Source organism: Cynara cardunculus (assembly GCF_001531365.2).
Source record: "Cynara cardunculus var. scolymus isolate 2C chromosome LG 17, CcrdV1, whole genome shotgun sequence".
Lineage (NCBI taxonomy): Eukaryota > Viridiplantae > Streptophyta > Magnoliopsida > Asterales > Asteraceae > Cynara > Cynara cardunculus.
Genome location: NC_037544.1, coordinates 36,525,054 through 36,549,053, shown reverse-complemented (window position 1 = coordinate 36,549,053; position 24,000 = coordinate 36,525,054). Strand labels below are relative to the sequence as shown.

General features: G+C 36.2%; 3 protein-coding genes across 3 annotated transcripts; all 3 read left to right on the top strand.

Annotated features, from left to right (window-relative positions):
* The first annotated feature begins 1,050 nt into the window (after positions 1-1,050).
* LOC112500989 lies at positions 1,051-1,701 on the top strand. Its single transcript, XM_025104613.1, has one exon. It carries the CDS (start codon positions 1,112-1,114, stop codon positions 1,574-1,576), a length of 465 nt encoding a protein of 154 aa, XP_024960381.1. The 5' UTR covers positions 1,051-1,111; the 3' UTR covers positions 1,577-1,701.
* A 1,849-nt stretch (positions 1,702-3,550) lies between these two features.
* On the top strand, positions 3,551-12,051 carry LOC112500211 (probable lactoylglutathione lyase, chloroplastic). Its single transcript, XM_025103579.1, has 9 exons — positions 3,551-3,867; positions 5,361-5,565; positions 5,651-5,775; positions 6,252-6,316; positions 6,706-6,918; positions 7,294-7,341; positions 8,003-8,110; positions 8,461-8,601; positions 11,673-12,051. The coding sequence occupies exons 1-9, from the start codon at positions 3,732-3,734 to the stop codon at positions 11,712-11,714; spliced, it is 1,083 nt and encodes a 360-aa protein (XP_024959347.1). The 5' UTR covers positions 3,551-3,731; the 3' UTR covers positions 11,715-12,051.
* Positions 12,052-15,485: 3,434 nt separating this feature from the next.
* LOC112500692 (probable RNA methyltransferase At5g51130) lies at positions 15,486-23,166 on the top strand. Its single transcript, XM_025104243.1, has 8 exons — positions 15,486-15,678; positions 16,832-16,946; positions 17,541-17,588; positions 19,361-19,610; positions 20,911-20,998; positions 21,357-21,422; positions 22,073-22,141; positions 22,946-23,166. Exons 1-8 carry the CDS (start codon positions 15,544-15,546, stop codon positions 23,033-23,035), a joined length of 861 nt encoding a protein of 286 aa, XP_024960011.1. The 5' UTR covers positions 15,486-15,543; the 3' UTR covers positions 23,036-23,166.
* The last annotated feature ends 834 nt before the right edge of the window (positions 23,167-24,000 follow it).

The window sequence follows — 24,000 nt, the reverse complement described above, 5'->3', positions numbered from 1 at the left end:
GAACCAACCTCTATATATATATATATATATATATATATATATATATATATATATATATTATAGTTAACATTTATATAGTTTTCCCTGAAAATACTGTTTTTCAAGTTTTATTATAGAAATAAAATATTTAGGGGCCGTTTACCAAACACTTACTCAGTAAGTTCTTACCGGTAAAATTTAACAATATTATTTACTTATCGGGTAAGATTTTAGTCTACCAAAACGACATCGTATTCAACAATTTACCCAGTAAGCGCTTACCATAGTAAGAGTCGTCGCACTCATTTACCGAGTAAGACTCTTGGTCCTTGTCTCGTTTTTACTGAGTAAGATTTTTTGTCCTTACCATCTTCATCCGGTGAGATAGTATGACTTAGTAAGTGTTTATCTGGGTAAGCATTTGATAAACGGCCCCTTAATATACTTTTTTGTTAATCCTTCAATTTAATATTTTTTTATCAATTTGCAATAGTTGGTATTTTGAGTTTATCATCATATTAAATTTATCATTTTAGTTTGTTATTCACAAAAATGAAGTATACAATCAAAGAGCTTTTAGCCTTGCGGTATCGTAGCTTTTGCCTTCCTAGTAGGTCAGAGGTTCAAACCTCACCAAATGTGAGGAGAATGTGTGAGTTTATTTGTTGCATTTGCCGTATATAAATATTATATACTGATAATACATCCTACATTTCAATTTTGATGTTTTCTAGTGAGATGCTAATAATTAAACCAGTTACTTATTACTATGACTAATAATCAGATATTTTAACCACCAACCTTTTTATGAGTTCAGTAGAGAAACCAGTTATTATTTTAATCAGCAATAACACCTACCAAAAAGAAAGTATTTAATGAGTTTTGAATGGAAAGTAAATACCCATATGAACCAAAATGATGAAAGATGAAGCAACATCATCCCAATTCCTAAACTTCATCATGAAGCCTTTGAAAAGGGTTGAATTCATACCACTTTGCCTAAATTTTTAATGCATTTTCTTGATCTTTTCTATCCTTTAATGATTCTTCGACCCTACCACTTCTCATACCAACTTATCTTTGCTCCTTCCATAACCTCAAGAAAACCCGAAGAGTTCTCCAGAGAAACCCAATGCAAAGTTGCAGCCTTTTCTCGATTGTGAGGTGCTTCAATGGATGCCGGGATCATACACAGCTTTCAGGGATCGGGACAAGGGTTTGGAACCTTAGTGACAGGCCTGTTGAGCTTCAGATCAGGGTGGGATCGATACTGAAGAAAGTTCATACGCTCAAGCCTGGTTCATCAAAAAGGTTGAAAAGCAAGAAGATTTACAAGGCGTATGTTCCTGGTGATAAAAGTTGTGGTGGTAGAGCGAGTGGCGGTGGTGGTGGAACGAGGAGTTTCTTGTATTACTATGACGAAACATGCCATCCTTACATCTGGGTACATGACACTGCAGGTGATTTCTCTAGGATGGTAAGGCAACAATACATTAGTCTTGAAGATCTTAGAGATTGTTCCGAGATCAGAATCTTTAGAGATCATGTAAAAGGCTCGATATCCATCAGAAAGAAACCCAGACCTGATTTTTGTTGATTCTTCTTCGTTTGCATGTTTCTTGTAAGATAAGAGTGAAGATTCCTATTATCCCTTTCTACTCTCATTTCAACGTCTTTTGTATAAAACTGTGTACCTTATGCAATGATCAGTGATTTTTTTCTCGTTTGGTGTAAAGAAACAAATGGGCTCGTGGTCTAGTTCGTTGAAACACTAGCAAGTCCAAGACCAAGTTCATTCGTGGTTGAATTGACTCGTAATTTGTTTGATCAGTCGATCATAACTCAAAGTTAATATGGTTCAGGTCCAATAATCGACACACCAAGCGATAAAAACTTTTACTCGTAATTGTTTAGAGATAGTATCATTGTAACTTTAGCTTTTTAGCCGACAAGCCACAAAGTCAAGCCAAAGCTTTAGGCCTACATATTCTTTTTTTAGCCTTGAGTGGTGAGCCAGCCTCAAGCCGAACAAACTTGGGCTTCACCCAATGAGGCAACTCAAAATGGGCCAAGGCCCAAGGGAGATAATGGGCTATGCTATCAAGGGGTCATCTGGTTGGTTTTCATAAATTTGTCTGAATGAATTAATTTATCTGTATAAATTAAAATTGTTTTTGTTTATAAGAGTTTTTTTTATTAATAGAAGAAACGTTTTTAAGTTAGGATGGATAGGTTTGAAGAAAGATTGGCTTTTTACATAAAGCTTCCTTTAAAAACTTACTGAATAAACCATTTTTTATGTCATTAATTCACTACCAAACAATCATATATAACTGACCGAATAAGCTATGAGTGTAGGCATGAGAATGGGGTGGGGACCTCAATCCCCATCCTCATCCCCCTTAGTGATGGCCAAAAACTGGTCTCGTGCGGGGCCAGGTCGATCCTAATCAGTACCAAGCTTTCTCATAACCGGTCCCGGTCGAAAATGGTAAGACCGGTCAAGGTTCGTCATAACTGGTTATGGGTCGCCGGTCCCTGCATTAAAAAATATATTTCTTAATTTTTTTTAATGATATATATTTTTAATACATTATAAAATTTGTAATTGGATCACTCAAATACACTTTAAAAATACGTTGTAGTATAATTAAAATTACGTTGTCTTAAAAAATACATTATAAAATTATTTAAAAATACATTCATTTATAAAATTATTAGAATTTTCGGGCCGGGTCGGTCCCAGTCCCACAAAACTGGCAAAAACCCCAACCGGTCCCAGTTTTCGGTCCCATAACCGGTCCTTACCGATCCCAGGCCGGACCAGTCCTTTGCCGGTCCCGGTTCCGATCCTCGGGTGGTCCCGAGCCGGACCGGACCGATTTGGCCATCACTAATCCCCGTCCCCGAACCCTAATCTTTGTCCACATCCATGTCCCCATCCCCGTTGGGGAATATGATCACATCCTCATCCCCGGTTGGGGAATTAGGGATTTTCCCCCGTTTACGTGAGATATTTTAATCAAATCAATGTGTTAAACACCATATTCAATCCAAAATGATTCATGTTTAAATCTCACATATTTTCACAATTTTGTTTTCATTGATTATCAGATATTCATATATTAACATCATGCATAATTGTTTTATTTTTTCGGTTCTCCATATTTTATGTAAAAAAAAGTAAAACAAATTAGAAAAAATCAAAATACTGTTTTAAATCTAAAAGATATTAAATTTAATTCTTATAAATAATATATTTAATTATAGATATACCATATATTTAATATACAAGAACGGGGCAGGCCGGAGATCACGTCACCTGACCCCGTCCCCATTCTCGGTTTTTAATTTTTCGGTATCCCGTCTCCATCCCTGATTTTGTAGGAAATCTCGTTCACCGTTAAGGGGATACATCGAGTTCCTTAATGGGGCGGGTCTCATTTTCATGGCCACTATTAAACCGCTAACAAATATGCCTTGTGACTAGATGTTATCCTGGTTAAGGATATCTATAAACTCGCAACCAAACATTCCATGAAGAACGATAACGCCTTGCGACTCTCGTCCCTTCATACGTCACCTTTTAGGGGAATCAATCCCTCCCTCACCATCATCATCACTTCATCATACACAAGGAACAAATTGTCTTTCTCACACACACACACTCACTCACACACTTTGATCATCTCAAAATCGCTGGATACTGTGTGTTTATGTGTGTGATTTTGTGATATTTTCTTTCAAGGGAGATGGTGAGGATTATGCCGATGGCGTCGACCATTCGTCCTTCTCTCTCATCGTTCGCCACTTGTCGTTTTGCTCCTGGTGCTATCTCCATGGTCAATTCTTCTTCACGGTTCAATTCGCTTCACTTTGCTTCCAATGGTATGGATATGGATAGGTTTTGTTTTTTTGTTGTTGTTGAATTTTGGGCTTTGATTTGTTGTGTATGTGGATCTGATAAGGTTATTTGTTACTTTTGTGGTTTGAATTCAGTTAATTAGGTTTAATTTCTGCTTATGAATTAATGAGTTTTAGTGCATTTTGTAGAAGTTTTTCTCGTTCTATTCGATTTGTGGTTGAGAAGATGTAGGGATGTATTTGAGCTCGAATTTTTGAAGAGGTATGAGAAGGAGATGGGTTCGAGCTCAATCTTAAATTAGAGCTGCTTCACCGTCTTCTTGTTATTTTGGCAATTTGAACCTAACTAAGCACGAATTAGGACTAAATAAGGAACTGACCGAAAAAGAGTGTTTGTACTAGCCAAAAACAAGCCAGAGTATATTAACTGAGAATGAATCGATAAAAGAAATAGAATGACACAGAGAATTACTAGAATCCTGATAGACTCATCCATGGAGAAACTAAGAAGAGCACAGCAAACTGGGATACAATACAAGTGAATGAATGACACAAACTCAACGGATTCCATGATAGGTAAGGGAAGCTAAAAAGCCATGAAAATGAGGATTTTTAACTAGTAAAAACCTTCACCACCCAAAGAAAGACCACATTAACCCGTGATAACTGCAAAAACCAAACCACTAATGGCATGATGCTCTAACCACCCAAAAGCTACAACTCCTGAATCTAATGTGAGGCAAAGAGTTAAACATGTTTGTATCTTATATATATACTATGATGTATTAGCTAACGTTGTGTTAATTTTTATATGTTCATTAAAGGTGGGAAAATGAGGAATGTAAGGCTAAGTGAACTTGATTTAGATCCCCAAACCAGTGGTAGCTCCCTTAAAGAAGTCTAGAGATTGCAATATATTGGTTTTTTTATGCTGACTAATAGATTTAACAAAAGGCTTTCCATGATATTACTTGGACCAGGAAGACAGGGCAGTAAGTTATGTGATCATGTGCATTATTTTGTTATGGCCAAGCCCAGTGGTTTAAGGGGGAAGAACGTTCCTCCAAATTGAGAGAGACTCTTACAAGATTTAGGGTTTAAAAGGAGAATATATTCCATGAGTCCTCAATGACCAGAGGAAAAGCAATATATAGTAGGGTATACCCCACACTTACCATTACATCATAATAGAATATGGAAACTATCAGTTACATCCTTATACCAGCTTCTAGAGTAACTTGGTCACCATCATCACTTGTATAGGATGAAGGGGGACCATTTCTTCGGCTTGTTGATAATTCTTTTCGGCCTTGCCTCTTGGGTCTCTTTATTGACTTGGGTATGGGCTGTAGCACCTTCTGAGTTGGGCTTGACCATATAAATTATCATCTCTATCTGTATTTAACTTCTCTCTAATGTCTAATCGACTGTCATGGGAGGATGTGTTAACTTCTATGGGCATTGTATGGTTCTAGCTCATACTCTTACTAATGAAGTCTTATCATATATTTGTCCAGTGGAATCACAGTCGCAGCGTTTTGGGCTTAAAGCTTGTAAGTTATTTAGAGGAGAAGGAAACAGCAAGTCTGTTAAAACAATTGTAAGCATGGCCCAGGGAAGCACCGCAACCACTCAGGAAAATGCCTTGGAGTGGGTAAAAAGTGACAAGAGAAGAATGCTTCATGTTGTGTACCGTGTTGGTGACATGGACAGAACAATAAAGTAACCTTTTGAATCACATTATGATAATTTCCAATGCTTAAGTTCTTTTATCAATACATTGATGTCACTTGAAATATGTGTGCAGGTTCTATACAGAGTGCCTGGGGATGAAGCTGTTGCGAAAAAGAGACATACCTGAGGAGAGATACACCAATGCATTTCTTGGATATGGACCAGAAGATTCTCACTTCGTGATTGAACTCACATACAGTAATCCATCTTGAAACTACTTTTTATAATGTGTAAATCTGTAACTACCATCGATGTTACCTCCAAACTCACCACATTTTATCTAGAAAAAGCATGTGATGTGATACACGTCCTTTCTCCTAATTGTTACAATCTCTCTCCTGAAAGAAAATAAGAAGTGATAACTTTGATGGTAACATTACTGGTAGTTGTATATTTGTTCTCTTATAACATTCACTTCTATAGTGTATCACTTCAAATGAGGCACATTGGTTATAGCTCACAAAGCCCGGGACTTCCAAGCATGCTTTTAGTACAGCAAAAAGGTCCAGCTTTAACTGGGTCTTTAAAAAAAAGGTTGGCCTGATTGGGCTTTGGGCCTGCTAGGCCCAGGCTTCGGGCTTGAGGCTTTTTTGTGCATCTCTAGTTGGTTAGTACTTATGGTCAATAATAACAAAGATTCTTTGCTTTTGACTAATTTGCATTCCTGCTGCCAGATTATGGAGTCGACAAATATGATATTGGATCTGGATTTGGTCACTTTGGCATTGCGGTAGATGATGTGAGTGAAACTTATACCATTTGAGTTTTCTAGGTTCTTGCATATTCTTGCCTATGCATATACACTGTGAAGTGCCTGCTCTTGATTGAGACTCCTGCAAGATGCAGAACTGGCGTCTAAGTTTACTAACTCAAGCAGATAATGTCAATTATAGCCTCCAAAAGTTGGGGGATTTTGTCACTTGTATCAGTTAGTCCCATTTCTTTTAGGGATGAAGTTGATATGTTTCTAAACCCCAGACCCTACTTTCGAGGGTCTTCATGGAAACAACCACTCTACTCCTTTTGGGTAGAGGTCAGGTCTGCGTACATCTCACCCCAGACCCAACTTTCGAGTGGGATTTTTGGTTTGGTTTGGTTCGGTTCGGTTAAGACTTTGGGCTTTTGCAGGTTGCTAAAACTGTGGATCTCATAAAGGCTAAGGGTGGCACTGTAACCAGGGAACCTGGTCCTGTTAAAGGTGGGAAGTCAATTATTGCATTTGTTGAAGATCCTGATGGTTATAAGTTTGAACTTATAGAGAGAGGTCCTACACCTGAACCACTTTGTCAAGTCATGCTTCGTGTTGGAGATCTTGATCGTGCCATTACTTTTTATGAGAAGGTGTGAGGTTGCTTGATAAGAATCTACTCTCTCCGTCCCAAAATAAGTATTCATATTTCTATTTTAGTTTGTCCGAGAATAAGTGTCCACTTTCAAAAGTAAGTAACTAAGTACCTACTTTCCAATTCTACTCTTAATTATGAGATGGAGATATTCATTAATCTCTCTATTATCAAGGGTTAAATTGTCATTTCGTTGATTAAAAATTGTAATGTTTAGACATTTCTAAAACTGTTTGCCTTTCTCATTGTGGACATCTATTTTGGGACAGAGGGAGTATTTGTTATCATGTTCAATATATATTTTTCACCAGAATTTATGACCTACATCTCCTTGCCAGCTAACTTCATGTTTTTTATCCTATATGTACTTTAGGCTTTTGGTATGGAGCTTCTGCGCCGAAGAGATAACCCTGAATACAAGGTAAACTGACCTATGTGTTTGTGCATGTGTTGAGCCAATTTTAGAGAAAGTTGTGTCTAACACCATTTACACACATTATAAAGTATATACCATCTGTGCCGAAATTAGTGTCCACATTTCTATCTTAGTTTGTCTCAAAATAAGTGTCCAATTTCAAAAGTGCCTCCTTTCCAACCTACCCTTAATTATGAGATGGAGAAATTCCTAACATCCTCTATTAAGGGTAAACTATCAATTAATTAATTAGTTAAATGTAATAATTACACATCTCTAAACATGTATGACTTTTCTTTATCGAGGACGTTTATTTTGGGATGGAGGGTGTATTATATTTTCTCTCCAAAGTCATGTAAATTCACACCAATTCTGGCATTGAAAGTACTCCATTTTACTCCCAAAGTCAGAACAGGTGGATGGTGGGAGTACATTGTTCATTATTTACAAAAGATGTCTAGGCATTGTGATGCTTGTGCTGTTGTGCAGGGTACCTGTTAGCAGATGCTATAGTTGTCTTTCGATATTATTCCAAGGGTTTTTACTCTTTACGTTATTGTCTGCATATTCGGAATCTTGAATTTCCCATGTTCAAAAGTTCCGAATAGGATATTATTGTCTTGTTATACAATCCTGTGTGATGCAAAACAATTGATTGATTCTGCAGTACACCATTGCAATGATGGGTTATGGACCTGAAGATAAAAGTGCTGTACTGGAGTTGACTTACAATTACGGGGTCACTGAATATGACAAAGGAAATGCTTATGCTCAGGTCAATAACGATATGTTTTGTTATTATTGTCCTTCGAGATGCACAAGGCTCAGGCCTTTTCGGGCCTAGGCTGATACCTTCCAATCCCCATTCGGTAAGGAAAAAATACCTGAGCTGGGCCAGGCTTTGGGTGTAAAATGTGTCCAGTCGGGCTTTTCCATGCTTTTTCAGACAGGGGTTTAGTCGGGCCTTGAAAAAAAAAATACTTGGCCTGGGTCCGGGGATGGTCTTACTAGGCCCGGAATATTTGGGCGGGGTTCGGGACTTTTTTTGCATCTCTAGTTATCATTCTATCATGGAATTCATCCTAAAGGACCAAATGTGCTAACTTATCCTAATCTTAATAACAGATAGCAATAGGCACCGATGACGTTTATAAAACTGCGGAAGCGGTTAAACTTTTTGGTGGGAAGATTACCAGAGAACCCGGACCTTTGCCTGGCATCAGCACCAAAATTACAGCGTGTTTGGATCCTGATGGTTGGAAGACGGTAAGCTCATATACTCAGTTTATTAAGCTTTTGCTGGAATATTTACTGTTCTTCTTATGTTGATTTTCTTTAACTTTTTTGTTAATTAAAGTTGACTTTCATCTAGGATAATTTCTTGGTTTCTTCTATAGTTCTATACATGATTAGCCATCATTTATGCAAATTGTTATGATCCAAACTCATGGCCCAAGATTTGACTCCACACATTATTTAATGGAAGTGTTCGACTTAGTTAAATATCTACGATACCCTCAACAATGAGTAAATAGAAGAATCTCTGTGACATAAATTAGGGTGCGTTTGGTGCGCAAACAGGACAGGACAGGACAGGACAGCTGTTCAGCGTTTGGTAAGACAGGACAGGACAGGACTGGTTAAAATGACCGATTTACCCTCAATGAGCTGTTTAGTGTTTTTTCACCAAAATCAATCTTAATTAAAAACTCACAAAAAAGCCAAGTGCTGTGTTCACTACTCACAAATAAATGGCAGTCAAATAAGCTGCTGTGTTAACTACCACAAACAATGAAACAATTGAATGAAGAAAATCTTGGGCTGTGTTCACTACTCACAAACAGAGCTAGCTGTGTTCAGTACTCACAAATAAGCTGCTGTGTTCACTACCAAATTCGATCAAGGAAAGGAATCAAGAAAATCTACTACAAACAGAGCTGTTGTATTCGCTACCACAAACAATGAAACAATTGAATGAAGAAAATCTTGGGCTTGGTTCACTACTCACAAACAGAGAAGCAACAGTCGGGTAGGGGAAGATGGTCGCCGTCGATGGGGAGGAAGCGAGCGCCGTCGAGAGGAGATGGTCGCCGTCGATGGGGAGGAGAAGCGATGGAGGCGGACTGTGTGTATGGAGAAGGGATGTCGCCGTCGATGGGGAGGAGAAGAGATGTCGCCGTCGAGAAGGGAACTCCCGTCGCCGTCGAGATGGAGAAGGAGAAGGAGAAGGAGAAGGTTAGGGGTGCGATGGAGTGGCGGCGTCTTTGGCAGGTGCAGGGGCGCCGATTGATGGAGGGTGCGATGTGGGGAAGAAAGGGGGTAGGGGTAGTGTGGTAAAAATGTTTGTGTTCCACTTAGTTCCAAGGGTAAGGAGAGAACAACCGTGTCCCATCCTTGTCCTAGTTAGTTCTACTTAGTTCCATATTAAGTCATACCAAACGTAGGACAAATGTGTTATGTCCTGTTCTGTCCCACCTTGTCCAGCGCACCAAACACACCCTTAGTGAATAGAGGAATTTTGGTGACATAAAATAGGTAACTATTAAGAATTAACAAATATGTGAATTATGGATAAAACTTTGCCAAGAGAGGATATGTTTGTATATATATTGGGACATCTCGAAAAGAAATTGTAGAAATTATTTTAGATGGAAGTAAAAATATATGAAGGTTACAATCTTTTAGGGTTCCACCTTGTTACAATGTCTAGTGGCCTAGTTTGAGATGAGAGACTAGTACTAAAATGTGTGTATTCTAGTAATTTATCCGACACATAACAATGTTATTTTTAATATATTTTGTTGAATATTTGATTCTACCTAAGAGCATCTTCAACAGCTATGTTATTTTTTATTTTTCCAAATTAGAGTATTAAGAGTTAAATTCTCTAAAAAAATTTACATCCAACTCCAACAGCTACTATATTTTGGCAATTCTACCATTAACTATATCATCAAAATATTCAATACATTTAATAAAATACTATTTCTCTCTCCTAAACACTTAATTCCGATGTCTCCTATTGGTGAGAAAGAATTAAATATTATTTCTCTATCTAAAATATGGAGTTTTAAAGATTTCTGCAAATTTGGAGATTTTTACGCTCTCTCTTCTTTATTTTATTTTAGCATACGATATAGCATAGCTGTTGGAGCAAAATTATACCCTAAATCTCCAAAATCTCTAATTTAGCAAAATCTATATCTTAAAGGTGCATCCGCTTTAATTTGATGTGTGTTCTTTCAAGTCAACAAAAAGTGGTGTCAGCCTATTCGGTGGTGTCATTGCATGCGACATTTGCTGATTTGCAAGTTGGAATCCTTTTGGCTTTCTTTTAGTTTTTTGGTAACAACAGCAAAAAAGTAGGAAAAAACCCCTTGTATGTCTTTTTAATAAAACTGTACTTTTTATAATTATTTTATTTCATATTATGTTAATTATTTTGTGCCCGCTTGGAAAATTTTTCTCCTTACCTTCATCCTTAGGGGTACAAATTGTTGATAACACCTATAATATTTAAATTGGAGACTTAGAACTAGGTCACCTTCTACAAAATGAATTTCTTTAATTTTCTGTATATATTTATATACGGAAAATAGTCACACGCACTTATCCTCTTTGATGAAGTTTGACCCCTTGATTTCCTGGGAGACTGTTTTCTTCCTGTAACACAAATACTGCTGTGCCGATCGCCCTTTGGTTACAATAGATGATTTTTTTAGTATATAATGTTTATATACAAAAAATACTCACATACACTCCTCACCTTTAGTAAGGTTTGAACCCTCGACCTCCTAAGAGGCTAGGCTCTACTGGTAATTCGAATACGGCTTGGCCAATGATCCTAGTAGATGATTTTTTCTGAAGTATATAATATATATATATATATATATATATATATATATATATATATATATATATGACAAATTAAATGCAAACTTTCTAAATGTTACAAACCTACAAACCAATATTTATGGAAATGATAAAACTTCATTTATTATGATTTGAATATTTATGGAAGATGATTAGGGTTCATTAATTATGATCAGCGCTTTATATTAGGAAACAATTGATATATTTATGAAACTAGATATTTGTTAGCCTAAATGGACGATTGAGATTGGTTGTAACATTTACATGGTTTGTATTTGATTGGGACTATATACATACAGAAAATACTAACACACGCTATTCACCTTTGTTGAGGTTTGAACGTTTGACCTCCTTGGAGGCTGCGCTCTACCGGTAATCCGGATATTGTTGTGCCAATGACCCTTTGGTTACAACCTCGTATTCATATATTGACAAACCTTAACATTCTCGTCAATATATTGCAGGTCTTTGTCGATAACATCGATTTTCTGAAAGAACTAGAATGATGTGGAAATTCTACTCAGTTCAGATCCAGAGTTCAGCGAATCATCTACTTGGTAAGCTCCATATTTGATCAGAAACACGATTCTTGAAAGAGGAAGTCGCGTATCAGAGGGTAGCGAAACCCCCATTTTGTAGATATAAATTTGATCAGTGGTTGTAACTTATCACAACGGAAATCGATAGCGCAGGCTACTTGTCGGTAAACATGGCGAATAATGTACAGACCATTTTGTTTTGGTGAAATTAGTTTTAGAAACTAGGGAAACCACAACTTCTGTATCAGTTCTTTTTCCAAGTTTATTTTCATTTTTGTGGAGAGCAGATTCAGAAGATTTCATGTTACTTTGCCACTTTGATCTTCACAAAATGTGTCAATTAGTAGCTCTTGGTCTTTTTTGGGTCAAAGCGGGTTTCGAGAGGTTAACTTTCAGCTTATGCGCACTGACTAATCCTAGGTGACCACGATTGGCCTGGAGTCATCGCAGGTTAACTTTCATGGTCACAAGGGCTTTGGCAGTGTCTGATGCCGTTTTTCAATGTTTGTGCAAATATATCATCCTAGAACTAGACTATGTTATACTCTATGTGCTACTTCTACATGTTACGAAACTACAAATGTTGGTATTCTGATTTTACTGACAACCGACAAATAAATGCTAGGCGTTGGGGCTCCTTATAGGTTATCTGTTTGAGTCTTTTCAGGATGACTAGAGATTTTCTTGACTGTTATTTCGCGGGTTACATAGGATTACTCGAGATATGTACAAGTTGGTCCAAACTCGGGAAGTTAGTTGAAGGTGTAATTCATTTAATAACATATTGAAAATAATCATCTGTCATAGATTTTTCTGAAAAATTGGTTCTTAGTGGTTTTTAATCCAATACCATAACGTAGTTGATAGGAGTGTGTAAAAAGTCATCTGATCCAGTTTAAAGTGATTGATCCAATTACAACCGATAGATCATAATCGGATCCAAAATTTCAACATCCAAATTGGATCGGTCGATTCTTGGATGACAGTCCGAAGTCCTATAAAACCGAATTGATCTAATCTGATAACCATCTATTTACCCATCCAACTATCATCCAATTAGTCAATGTATATAATTATTAACATTTTATATTTATATGTAGAGTTTTTTAATAAATTGAGAAAGTATAAGAATAGTTGTTTTAAACAGTGGAATGATTGAAACAAAATATGGGATAGATTGAGTCTGATTCAATGAATAACCAATAGTAATATCTAGTGGATTTTAATATCGATTCAATCCAATCATCTATTGGATTTGATGTCCAATGTTAACCGGATGACAAAATCCAACATTCAATAGATGATTGGATCCGATTGGATCCACCTAAACTCATTGGATTTCAACTGAAGAACACCCATAGTAGCTGGTTCAAGCATGATTAGGAACTATTTGTTCGGTACTCTTAACAATTTCAGAATTTTATAACCTTTCATAGGTTAGTCAATGGTAGGATTGTCGATCCTTTAGTCATTTACAACCCCCTTTAACTAGAACTGACCATCATGGTTTTTTAAAAGTTTTGTTTACAACAATTACCCCAAAGACTGTAGACGAATGATCGTGTGAGAATAAGAGTTAAGGCGAGAAACCTAAGAAATGATCTGGAACATTTATCACCTTTAATCTCAAACCTACCCATGAATGACACTTGATACAGGGATTGATACGACGCATCTTAGTGCATCTCATGTTAATGTGCATCCAAGAGTGGAGATCCCTTCTTACGCTTCTCATTTTAACTTTCATTCTCACAGGAACCCAACCCAAGATCATAATAATGTTTGACTCGTTTAAGTGGTGATAATTACGGGTCGTTCACCAAACTCTTACTATATAAACGCTTACCAGTGTCACTTACCTTACCGGGTGAGCATCGGTAAGAGGCACAACGAGGATTGGATAATCTTGCCCGATTAGTGAGGCAGAAGACTCTTACCCAGTAAGTGTTTATGGTAAAAGACACTTGACAATTCATTTTGATTGTCAATGATTTTACCTGATAAAATAAGTGAGGGTGATGACCTTGCCAGTAAACGCTTAAGGGGTAAGCATTTGGTAAACAATTTGCATGGTTATAACTTTACTGCTTTCAGTTAACTTATATAAAGCTATTTGTTACAAATTTCAATTAATCAAATGACAATTTACCGTTAATAATAGTTAGAGAGTTAATTAATGGCAGAATTAAATATTGAATATTTAGGGGGTGTTTGGTTCGTTGGATTTCGACGGAATCTGAAAAATTGGAAATGATCAATTCCCTTAACCAAATTAGTATTCCGGTGTTTGGTTCACCTGTGGAATAGAGTCGAATTCCGCACATTCCACCATTCATGTGTCTGTCATTCCATCATAATTGAAAAGAAATTCAATTCCATTCCATCCCATTTTCTCAAAAGACAATATATCCCCATTTTCCCTACTTGATTTACTTAGACCCATATGATTCCATCTGAACCACCTCCTATCACCATCGATCTGAACCACCACCGATCTAAACCACCAAAACGGAACCACCATCGATCACCACCGATCTAAACCACCAAAACGGAACCACCATCGACCACCACCGATCTAAACCACCAAAATGAAACCACCATCCACCACCACCAATCTAAACCACCACTGTAAACCGCCTCCAACCACCACCAATTTGAACCATTGTCGACCACCATCGTTCTGAACCACCGTCGACCACCACTAATTTGAACCATCGTTGACCAACACTGATCTGAACCACCATTCTAATCGACAACCATTATAAAAAAAAATATTTTGATCATTTATCGTTTATTCATTCAAATTCCGAAGCTACATTCTACCGACTAAACATGGAGATTCCAAATCATCTAACAAATTGCATTCCAATTCATTATAACCAAACATGCAGTCAAATTCCATTCCAACTCTTTCAAAGTTCAATTTAATTCCAATTCCTTCGAAGTCTAATTCCCTCTTTCCAAAGTTAAATTCTTTTTAAAAATAGAATCTGATTTTCAAACAAACTACAATAAAATATTTATTTTAAGATCTTATAAAAATATTTTAACCTGTATTAGTTTTTCTATATTAATAATATTTTTTAACCTTTTAAATAAAACATAAGAGCATTTATTTTAAAGATTTTCCAATTATTTCTAATTTTTTTTTCTATTTCAGAAAAAAGTTTAACATAGCTCTTAAGTAATTTTTATTAAATATTTAGAAATTTTAAAATAAATGGTTGTTTGTTTACCTTTTAATAGTTTTATTAAGATGTAACATCTGAATCATTAAAAGGTGAATCTTGTTTGACAAAAGAAAAGTCTGCCTCTTAATGACTATAAAACCCTCTGAATGATTTTGTATCATGGATCTCCCTTAACCATTAAGAGCCCTAATTTCATTGTACATAATTATCAAACAATTATATTTTACTTTGCAATATATCATGAGAGCTTCTTAATCATTCTGACCACTTAATCATTCTGTATCAAAGCATTCAACAATTATCAAACCGCCTCTAACATAGTTGTTGGAGACGTTGATAAATAAACCATTGTATCTTTTTTTTTATCTAATTAGACCCTGTACTTCTGGGTTCTTACAAAATAAGCCCTTATACTTTTGACCTAATTACACCTTGTACATATGAACTTTTACACAAAAGGCCCTTCTATTTCATACCCACGCATTAAAATAACCTTTCTTCTTCCCTCTTCTAGTAACTTGGCGTTTTGAACACATCCCATTTTTCATTACAACAAAACCCTCTCTGTAAACCAAAAACCACTAGTTTGCCTCAAACCCTAGAAGATGGAAGACGATGAACAAACCAAGAACGACGACGTACGAGCAATCGATGCCAAAGGTCAGCAATCCGGCAAGAAGAGAAAAAAGCCCAAGGAAGTTGCCATCTTCGGCAACTACAGAAACTACTACAGTTATCGCGTAAAATCCTCGTTTCTCGAATAATCTCATCTGTCGTTTGTTTCTTCGTCTTTTACTTGCATGTTCGTTTTATATAATGTCTGTATACATTTGTAATTGCATAGGGTTTACTGTTATAATTGTTTATGGTGCGCATTGAAGGTTTGTTGGTGTATGATGGGGTTTAGATGATTTTGGGATTATTTGATTTGGAGAGCATTATTTTTCTCTGAGTAAATGGGAAAAACTGAAGCTTGATTGCTAGGGTTGTTTGTGAAATGAATGGAGATAGTGGAAACAGGGAAGTAAAGTGTGATATACTGATGCACACACACACACACACATATATATATATATAGGAAGAGAGAGATTTGGGTTCAAACGAGAACAATGATCAAATAAGAGGACAAAGAGAACTAAAATCCCGTGTAAAATCACATTTGATTCATCATGTTGCCGGCCAAATTGCCTGCCCACCCTTTATTTGACCGTATTCCTTAATTGAATGTGATTTCAGTGCAAAATCATATGTAATTTGGCCATTTTCGTGTTTTCTTATTTTGATCATGTTTTCGTTCGATACTTCTAATATATATATATATATATTGGGTTAAGGGTAAAAACAACAAGAAAATGAAAAACTAAGGAATACTCTGGTAACCATTCATCTTTACAGTATGCACATGTGTATAAAAGTAATTTGTTCAGTATGAACATGTACATAAAACACACACATGCATAGAAACCAAGAAGCATTTCAGTTACTTTTATTATGCAGATGTGCATACCGTACGGGTATTCCTTCTGTAATCTTTTCATTTTTGTGGTTTTCTCGTGAACCTTAGTCTTTCTCTCTATATAAGTTTCTTATTGCTGAATTTGAACTCACTGAAGTATGAATATTGGCATCTTGGGTTCATTTGCACATCATGCCTAATTGCATATATTCTTGAAAACAATGTTTTTTTGTTGTCTTGTTCTATAGTGAATGGTTAGCATTCAACTCTGTACTCATACATGTATCTATCTGTTCAAAGGGAAACAAATTAAATACCCGTGGCAAATAAAATATTGTTATGTTGGACTGAGACTATTACTTAACATCCTCAAATCATCTTGTAAATTGTTTGATTTGTGTTTTCACTTGCATTTTGCCTTCCCTTTCGTGTTGCAGATTGATCAAGGCTTGGAAGAAGATCCTAGGATAAAGATTATGAAGAAGGAATGGTTTGAAGGGAAAGATTGTCTTGATATTGGCTGCAATAGTGGGTTGATAACCATTACAATTGGTAAATCTTCGGCTTTTGTTTTTGGGTTATAACTTGCATGTTCCATGTTTCTCATGATATATAGCTTTCTTATTTGAACCAATCTCTCTCTCTCTCTCTCTTTATATATATATATATATATATATATATATATATATATATATGTAGGGTCAGGTTCAGGGAAAACCACAAAAAAATGAAAAACTAACACCCTGGTAACCCTTCATCTGGACAGTGTGCACAGGTGCATACAAGTAACTTGTAAGTAACTTGCCCGGTATGCACATGTGCAAACGTCTAGATAAATGGTTACCCAGGTGTTCAGCTTTTCATTTTTTTGGGGGTTTTCCCTTGAACCTCCCCCCCTTTCTCTCTCTCTCTCTCTCTATATATATATATATATATATATATGTATGTATATATACATATATAAATCTGTATGTTTCTATGGCAACAATCAATAGTTGAACAAAAGATTTCACTTCTAAACCATTGTGTTTTGTAGTTTTCATCTGTGTGCTTGTCTTTACAACTTTCCTTGATACACTATTTGATTGCATATTTGATCTGTTTGTATGTGATGGATTCGATCTGAATGTGATTTCTTGATTGCAGCAAAAAAGTTTGGTTGCCGGAAAATCCTAGGAATCGACATAGATTCAGGTCAGTGGCACATGTGCATCTGTTTTGCTCTTGAAAAAAAAGAAAAATCTTGTACATGGTATCATTCCTTATAATGAGAAGATGAGAATAAGCATTATATATCCAAATGTATGAAACACATTACACTAATATACACACACACACACACACATATATATATATATATATATATATAGGGGCTTAATCATTTGAGAACTCCAAAATTTGTGAGATACATGGGAACTTCTACCTTAAGCTTTTGTTTCACATGATCTTTTTCCGGTCTGAATATAGTATCTAATGTGTTGATTACCATATATTTGTTTCACAATGTGTTTGTTTCACAATGTGTTTGTTTCATATGTGTTCGTTTCACAATGTGAAACTTATTTACTTGTATTTTTTGTTTCACAACACGTAAAAGATGTTCACATTGTGAACCACATACATGTGAAACAAACATATATTATTCAATGTTCTAAATCCTAGTCTTAGATGGAAAAAGATCTTCTGAAATAACTCATGATGCACAAGTTCTCAAGGTTATCACAATCTCATAGGTTCTCAAAAGAAGGCCTCCCTATATATATACATCACTGTTCTAAAAGGCTCGCTGCAAAAGCCGCCATGGCACTGTGGCTCAAGGCTTGTGTCCCACGCTAAGTTAAGTTTGTGGCACACGATGGTCTAATGTGCAGTGTTTTTAATGCGATATTTTGATTTCTTACCTTTTTGATGTTTTATTTGTTAGTTTTTATTATATAACCTAATTTAAATTGTTCATTATCATTGACTTATTGAGTAATGGTATAAAACATATGTTTATATATATATATATATATAATAGGCGAAGGATCGTGTGAGAAAAAGAGTTAAAGTGAGAAGCGTAAAAAGAGATCTGAACCCTTGATCACTTTTAATTTCATGCCCACCCATGAACTGTGCTTTAGAAGGGAATTGATCTTGTGCATCTCTGTGCATCTCATTAGTGTTGGCATTCAATTAGGATTGATCCAAGGGTGAAGATCTCTTCTTACGCTTCTCAGCGTAACTTCTCTTCTCAACGGAACCCAACCCTATATATAATATGAGAGTCAGGTTCAAATGAGAACATTAACTAAATAAGAGAATACGAAAACTGTCGGATTACATGTGATTTTACACTAAAATCACATTCGATTCACACTGCTTTGGCCGTGATTTGAGGTAGCGGGCCACGTCGCCCACATACCCTTTGCTCGTGATTTGGTCGTTTTTCTGTTCTCTTATTTAGTTACTGTTCTCTTTTGAACCCCCCTCTATAATATTATATATGATATAGAGATTTGCTGCCATAAGTAACACTTTGAGAAACGCTGTGGCTTGGCTGTGGATCCTAAGGCTTGAGGCTTGGCCTTACTGTAACGTCACGCTTCATGCCATTTAGAACCTTGATATATATATGTATATATATATATAAAGAGAGAGAGAGAGAGAGAGAGAGAGAGAGAGGGAGGGAGGTTTCATTAGGAAGTAGGAGCCTCATTTTCATTGAGAACTGTGTAACCACTAAGAGCGTGCCATATTCATCATATTCATCATGAATATGGGACGTGAATTTTTTACAAATGTTATCATGAATACATTCATGATGAATGTCCACATGGCGCGCTCTTAGTGGTTCCAACTGGTTCTCAATGAAATTGAGGCTCCTAAAGAACCTTCCCCTATATATACATGTGAGGTTGTTGATTCAACTTACTAGAGGATTGCATTGTTAAACTAAAGAATACTTGCCGCTCTTCATTTTTCAGCTCGAATTGACGATGCCCATTGGAATCTTCGGAAAATTGTGAAGATGAGTGAACGTAAGAAGCATCCACCGGCTGACAAGTCAAAAGATACTGGAACGGATGGTATAACCAATTTACGAGATAAAATGAGCATTGAAATTTCAGGGGATTCTCCTGCTTCACATCTGTTTGATCGAGTCTCTTTCAGGAAAGATAATTTCGTTCAAGGTTGGCCCACACCAAGCGATAAACTCTACGATACCATTCTTTGGTAAGTTTATTCTTTTGCTCTATATTGACAAGTCAAAAGAACATCCCATTGCCGCGTTTTTTACCTGCCATGTCAGGGTGCTTTAGAGCTGTTTACGAGTGGGATGGCCCGCTAGAAAAGCGGGCTTGGATTACCATTCTTGAAGAAATGGGCGGGCTTGGACTAACTTGTTAAAATTAATGGGCGGGCATGGCGATGGAAAAAAAATTGGGCAGGCCCGCCTGACTCGTCAATATTTTTTTATAATAATTCAATTCTATAATTGAAATTTACAAATAAAATTGAAAATTCTTGATATTTGTCAATTCCCACTTAATTATGACTCAGGATAATAACAGCCTTTAAAAAACTAAAACGTTAAAAATCTAAAACGTAAAAACATAATTACCTCAACTGATCAATTCCTTATTATCTCATTTGGTCATTTTCCTTTATAGATACTCCATATTTTGCGAAACGATTTTTTCTAAATTATATACGTTATGTATTTATGTCTAATTTTAAGTTTGAAAAATTGTTATATATTTTGAATTATTTTAGATAACTTGTGATTTTATATTAGTTTTGTTTTGTTTTGTTTAAAATATAACAAGTTTTTTAGGCCCATTAGCCCGTGGGCAAGCCCGGTAGTTTATAGGGCGGATATTGGCAAGTTTTCAAGCCCGTGAAAAAGGGGTTGGGTTTGCCATGTTAGGTCCGTTGGACAAGAATAATAGGTTAGGCCCGGCCCGAGCCTGCAAATGATCAGCTCCGGTGCTTATATATGTGTGTGTGATATGCCAATTTTCCGCCTGAACTTTACCAGATGCATTAATTGGAGTACAGAGAGGAGTATATTTGTCAAATTGGTTAAAGTCGTAGTACGTTGTTAAATTGGCAGATAACCTGGATGGTAGGCAGTAGAAAAGGCTAGAAAGATTACACCTTTCGGTCTGTTTGTTAGCAGCTTAACGAGCTTAATGGGACTCATAGCTTATTTGGTCAGCTATACACGACTGTTTGGTAGTGGATTAATGATATAAAAAGTGGCTTATTCCGTAAGCTTTTAGGAGAGAGCTTTATGCAGAAAACCATGTTTTTTCCAATATGTCCCTCCCAGTTAAAAAACACTCCTTCCATCTATGGAAAAACCCTCCCAAACAAAAACCTTCCCGATCTATACAGACGGATTAATCCACACAGACAGCTTTATCTATACAGGACTTAATTGAAAACCAACCAAACAGCCCCTTTTTATCTTGTTTATATTCTGATTCGTTACGGCGGTTGGGATTAATTGCATTTCTATTCGACGATGCAGCCTAAGTGTTTCAAAATGGATCCATTTGAATTGGGGTGACGAGGGTTTAATAACACTGTTCTCGAAGGTTTGGCGGCTTCTTCAACCTGTAAGTGTTACATGTGTGGTTCTTTTGCTTAATTTGCTACAAATTTATTACTCCCTAGTCCCAAAATAAGTGTTTATATTTCTATTTAGTTTGTCCCACTTTCAAAAATCAAGTGTCTACTTTCCAATTCTACCCTTGAGTATGAGATGGAGAAATTCATTATTCCTCTGTTATTATTAAGGATAAAATTATCATTTAGTTAATTAAAAAGTGTAGTAATGACACATTCCTAGAACTATGTGCTTTTTTCGTTGTGGACATTTATTTTGGGGCGTAGGGAGTATCTTTTGAGGTGACATTTCTTGCACCTCTTTTTTTTCGTCTCTCGTATCTAATGCATTAGTATGATCCCGAGTAGGGTGGAGTTTTTATCTTGGAACCTCAGCCGTGGAAATCATATGTCAGTAACCGTCAAGTGTCAGAGGTATAAATTCAGTTATATCCTAAATTTGATCTTTTGAAGATTTGCATTATAGAGGGAAGTTCGGGGGAAAACCCCCAAAAAATGAAAAACCGAGGAACATCTTGATAACCATTCATCTTAACAATATGCACATATGCATACAAGTAATTGAAGCCATTTCTTGTTTTTTATGCACGTGTGCATGTTATGCACATTTGTATACCGGACAAATTGCTTACAAATTATTTGTATGAACATGTGTATACTATCTAGATGAATGGTTACAGGGGTGTTCTTCAGTTTTTCATTTTTTTTGCGGTTTTCCTCTGAAGCTGACCCTATATATATATATATATATATATATATATATATATAGAGAGAGAGAGAGAGAGAGAGAGAGAGAGAGAGAGAGGGGTTCAAGGAAACCCCCCTAAAATGAAAAACTAAGGAACACTTCAATAACTATTCATCTATACGTTATGCACAAGTGCATACAAGTAAGAAGTTTCCTGGTTTCTATGCACATGTGCATACGGGAAAATTGCTTGCATATTTAGTTGTATGCACATGTGCATACCTTACAGATGAATGATTACTAGGGTGTCGGTGTGTGTTTGATGGTAGTGAGCAGCGGCTTGTTAATCTCAAGAACAATTTCTTGTTATCTGCAGGTAGCAACAACTAACTACAAGAATCTTGAGATTTTCCCAGAAAGATTTCAGGAGATTCTACTAGATAAGGTTCATGCTTCTTTCCTTTTGACATATAGGCTATCTTTGCAAAACTATTTGATAAGCTAGTTGTTAGTCGATAAAGTAGCTGATAGGCTAGTCGCATTTGGTAAAAGCTAGCTTGTAAGGCAGATGAGGAATGTAAAATGACCTAAAAGGACACATTGGATAGGGTTTTGGTATTTTGTAAATTATAAGAGAGATAATTGGAAATGAAAGTGAAAAAAGCCCATAAAGCTTATTGAAAGTCTGAAACACTATCTGATATAGTTTGTTTAAAAGCTAGCTTATAAGCTTGTTTACGGTTTATCAAACTAGACTTTTTGAATGCTCTTTTTTTTTTCCATTCAACCTTGAATAGGTTAAGTTGTCTGTTTAGATAAATTTGTCTGTTTGAGGGACGGAAACTGATGGGTTTGAAGGAGGCTGAGAGGGAGGGATTACATGTGGGCATTTTTCTGGGATTAATTTGTTTGAGATAGCTTAATGGGGGACAAGTGAGAGGTCCTGGCTTATTCCATATAGCCATTTTGGCTTAATGGCTTAACGATTAAGCCATAAAGAAACGCTCCTGTATGGCTGAGCGAATAAGACACCTAGACAATTAAGTTCATCAAGCTGTAAGTAAAAGTAAACGACCCTTAACTTATGGTTGCCCAACATAGCCACAATTTGACACTCGCTCCATCCCAAATTAGATGCAACTTATGACTACATAGTTTTACCGAAAGAGTTGGACAATTTGATAAATGTCTAAAATACCCTCTTAATAATATAGATACACCGTTTCATTTCCAATGTTTTTAATTGCAGATTGGATTTCGGGAAATCGAGAACTTGAGTTCCAGTTTATCCGGAAGCAAAATCGGATTTAACCGGCCGGTTTTAGCTCTACGGAAGTGAGTAGATGTGGCCTTTGGGTATCCATTTTTGAGGTCTCCTGGAAACCCTTTGTAACTATGAGGATGAATTGTGAACGAACATGGTTCATGGAAACAAAAACTCATATAATACCAATATTTTGGTTTTAAATTCTTTTCTTTTCAACCATCCTGATTGGTTTGAGCTTGGCTCCAAAGGTCAAAAGTACTAGGAGGTTCCCCAGGTTCAAATCCAAGGAGGAATAAAAATCCTCTTGTGGCCATGGAGATTCAAATATGGTGACTCCGGGCTATTTGCAAAGCAGGTGGTCGTCCTAGGATTAGTCGGCTCACATAGTGGGTTGGATATCCAGGTTAATAAAAAAATACTTTTTCTTTTCGTTCACACTTTTGTACAAAGTGTTGGTTTTCACGAAAACAACTGTTATACTTTTGGAGTAGATTAGTAAAGTATAGGTTTGTGTATGTCTTATCCCAAACCTAAATTTCATGTGAGATATGTACACATACTCTCACCGCCCCCTAGGGGCGGACCCCAGTTCATTAGATACGGTGGCACAACCACCTCTACGTTCTTCTGTCGTAAGGTAAAAAAATTTAGACTTGTGAAAGGTGCAACTCTATTGTAATGTAGGGTCCCATTGTATATATGTTGAGACTGTAGTGGTAATACAAGTTTGTCTTGACGGAGTTGGTTTGGATGGCTTTTCTCTCGTCACATGTATGGGTTTGAATCTTGTTTCCATCATTTTCTTAGTTGTTAGGCATTGTTTGGCAAAAATAAGCTAACTTATTTTCTGGGTACATATTTGGTGCACATAAGCTAGTCTATTGAAACGCTACTTGGAGTAACATTTTGATAGCTTATTATCATTTTTTTTAATTATAACCCTTATTAATATTATTTATTATTATTACTATTAAATATAAATAAATATTAATTAAATTTAAATATTATTGATATTAATAAATATTAATTAACCATTA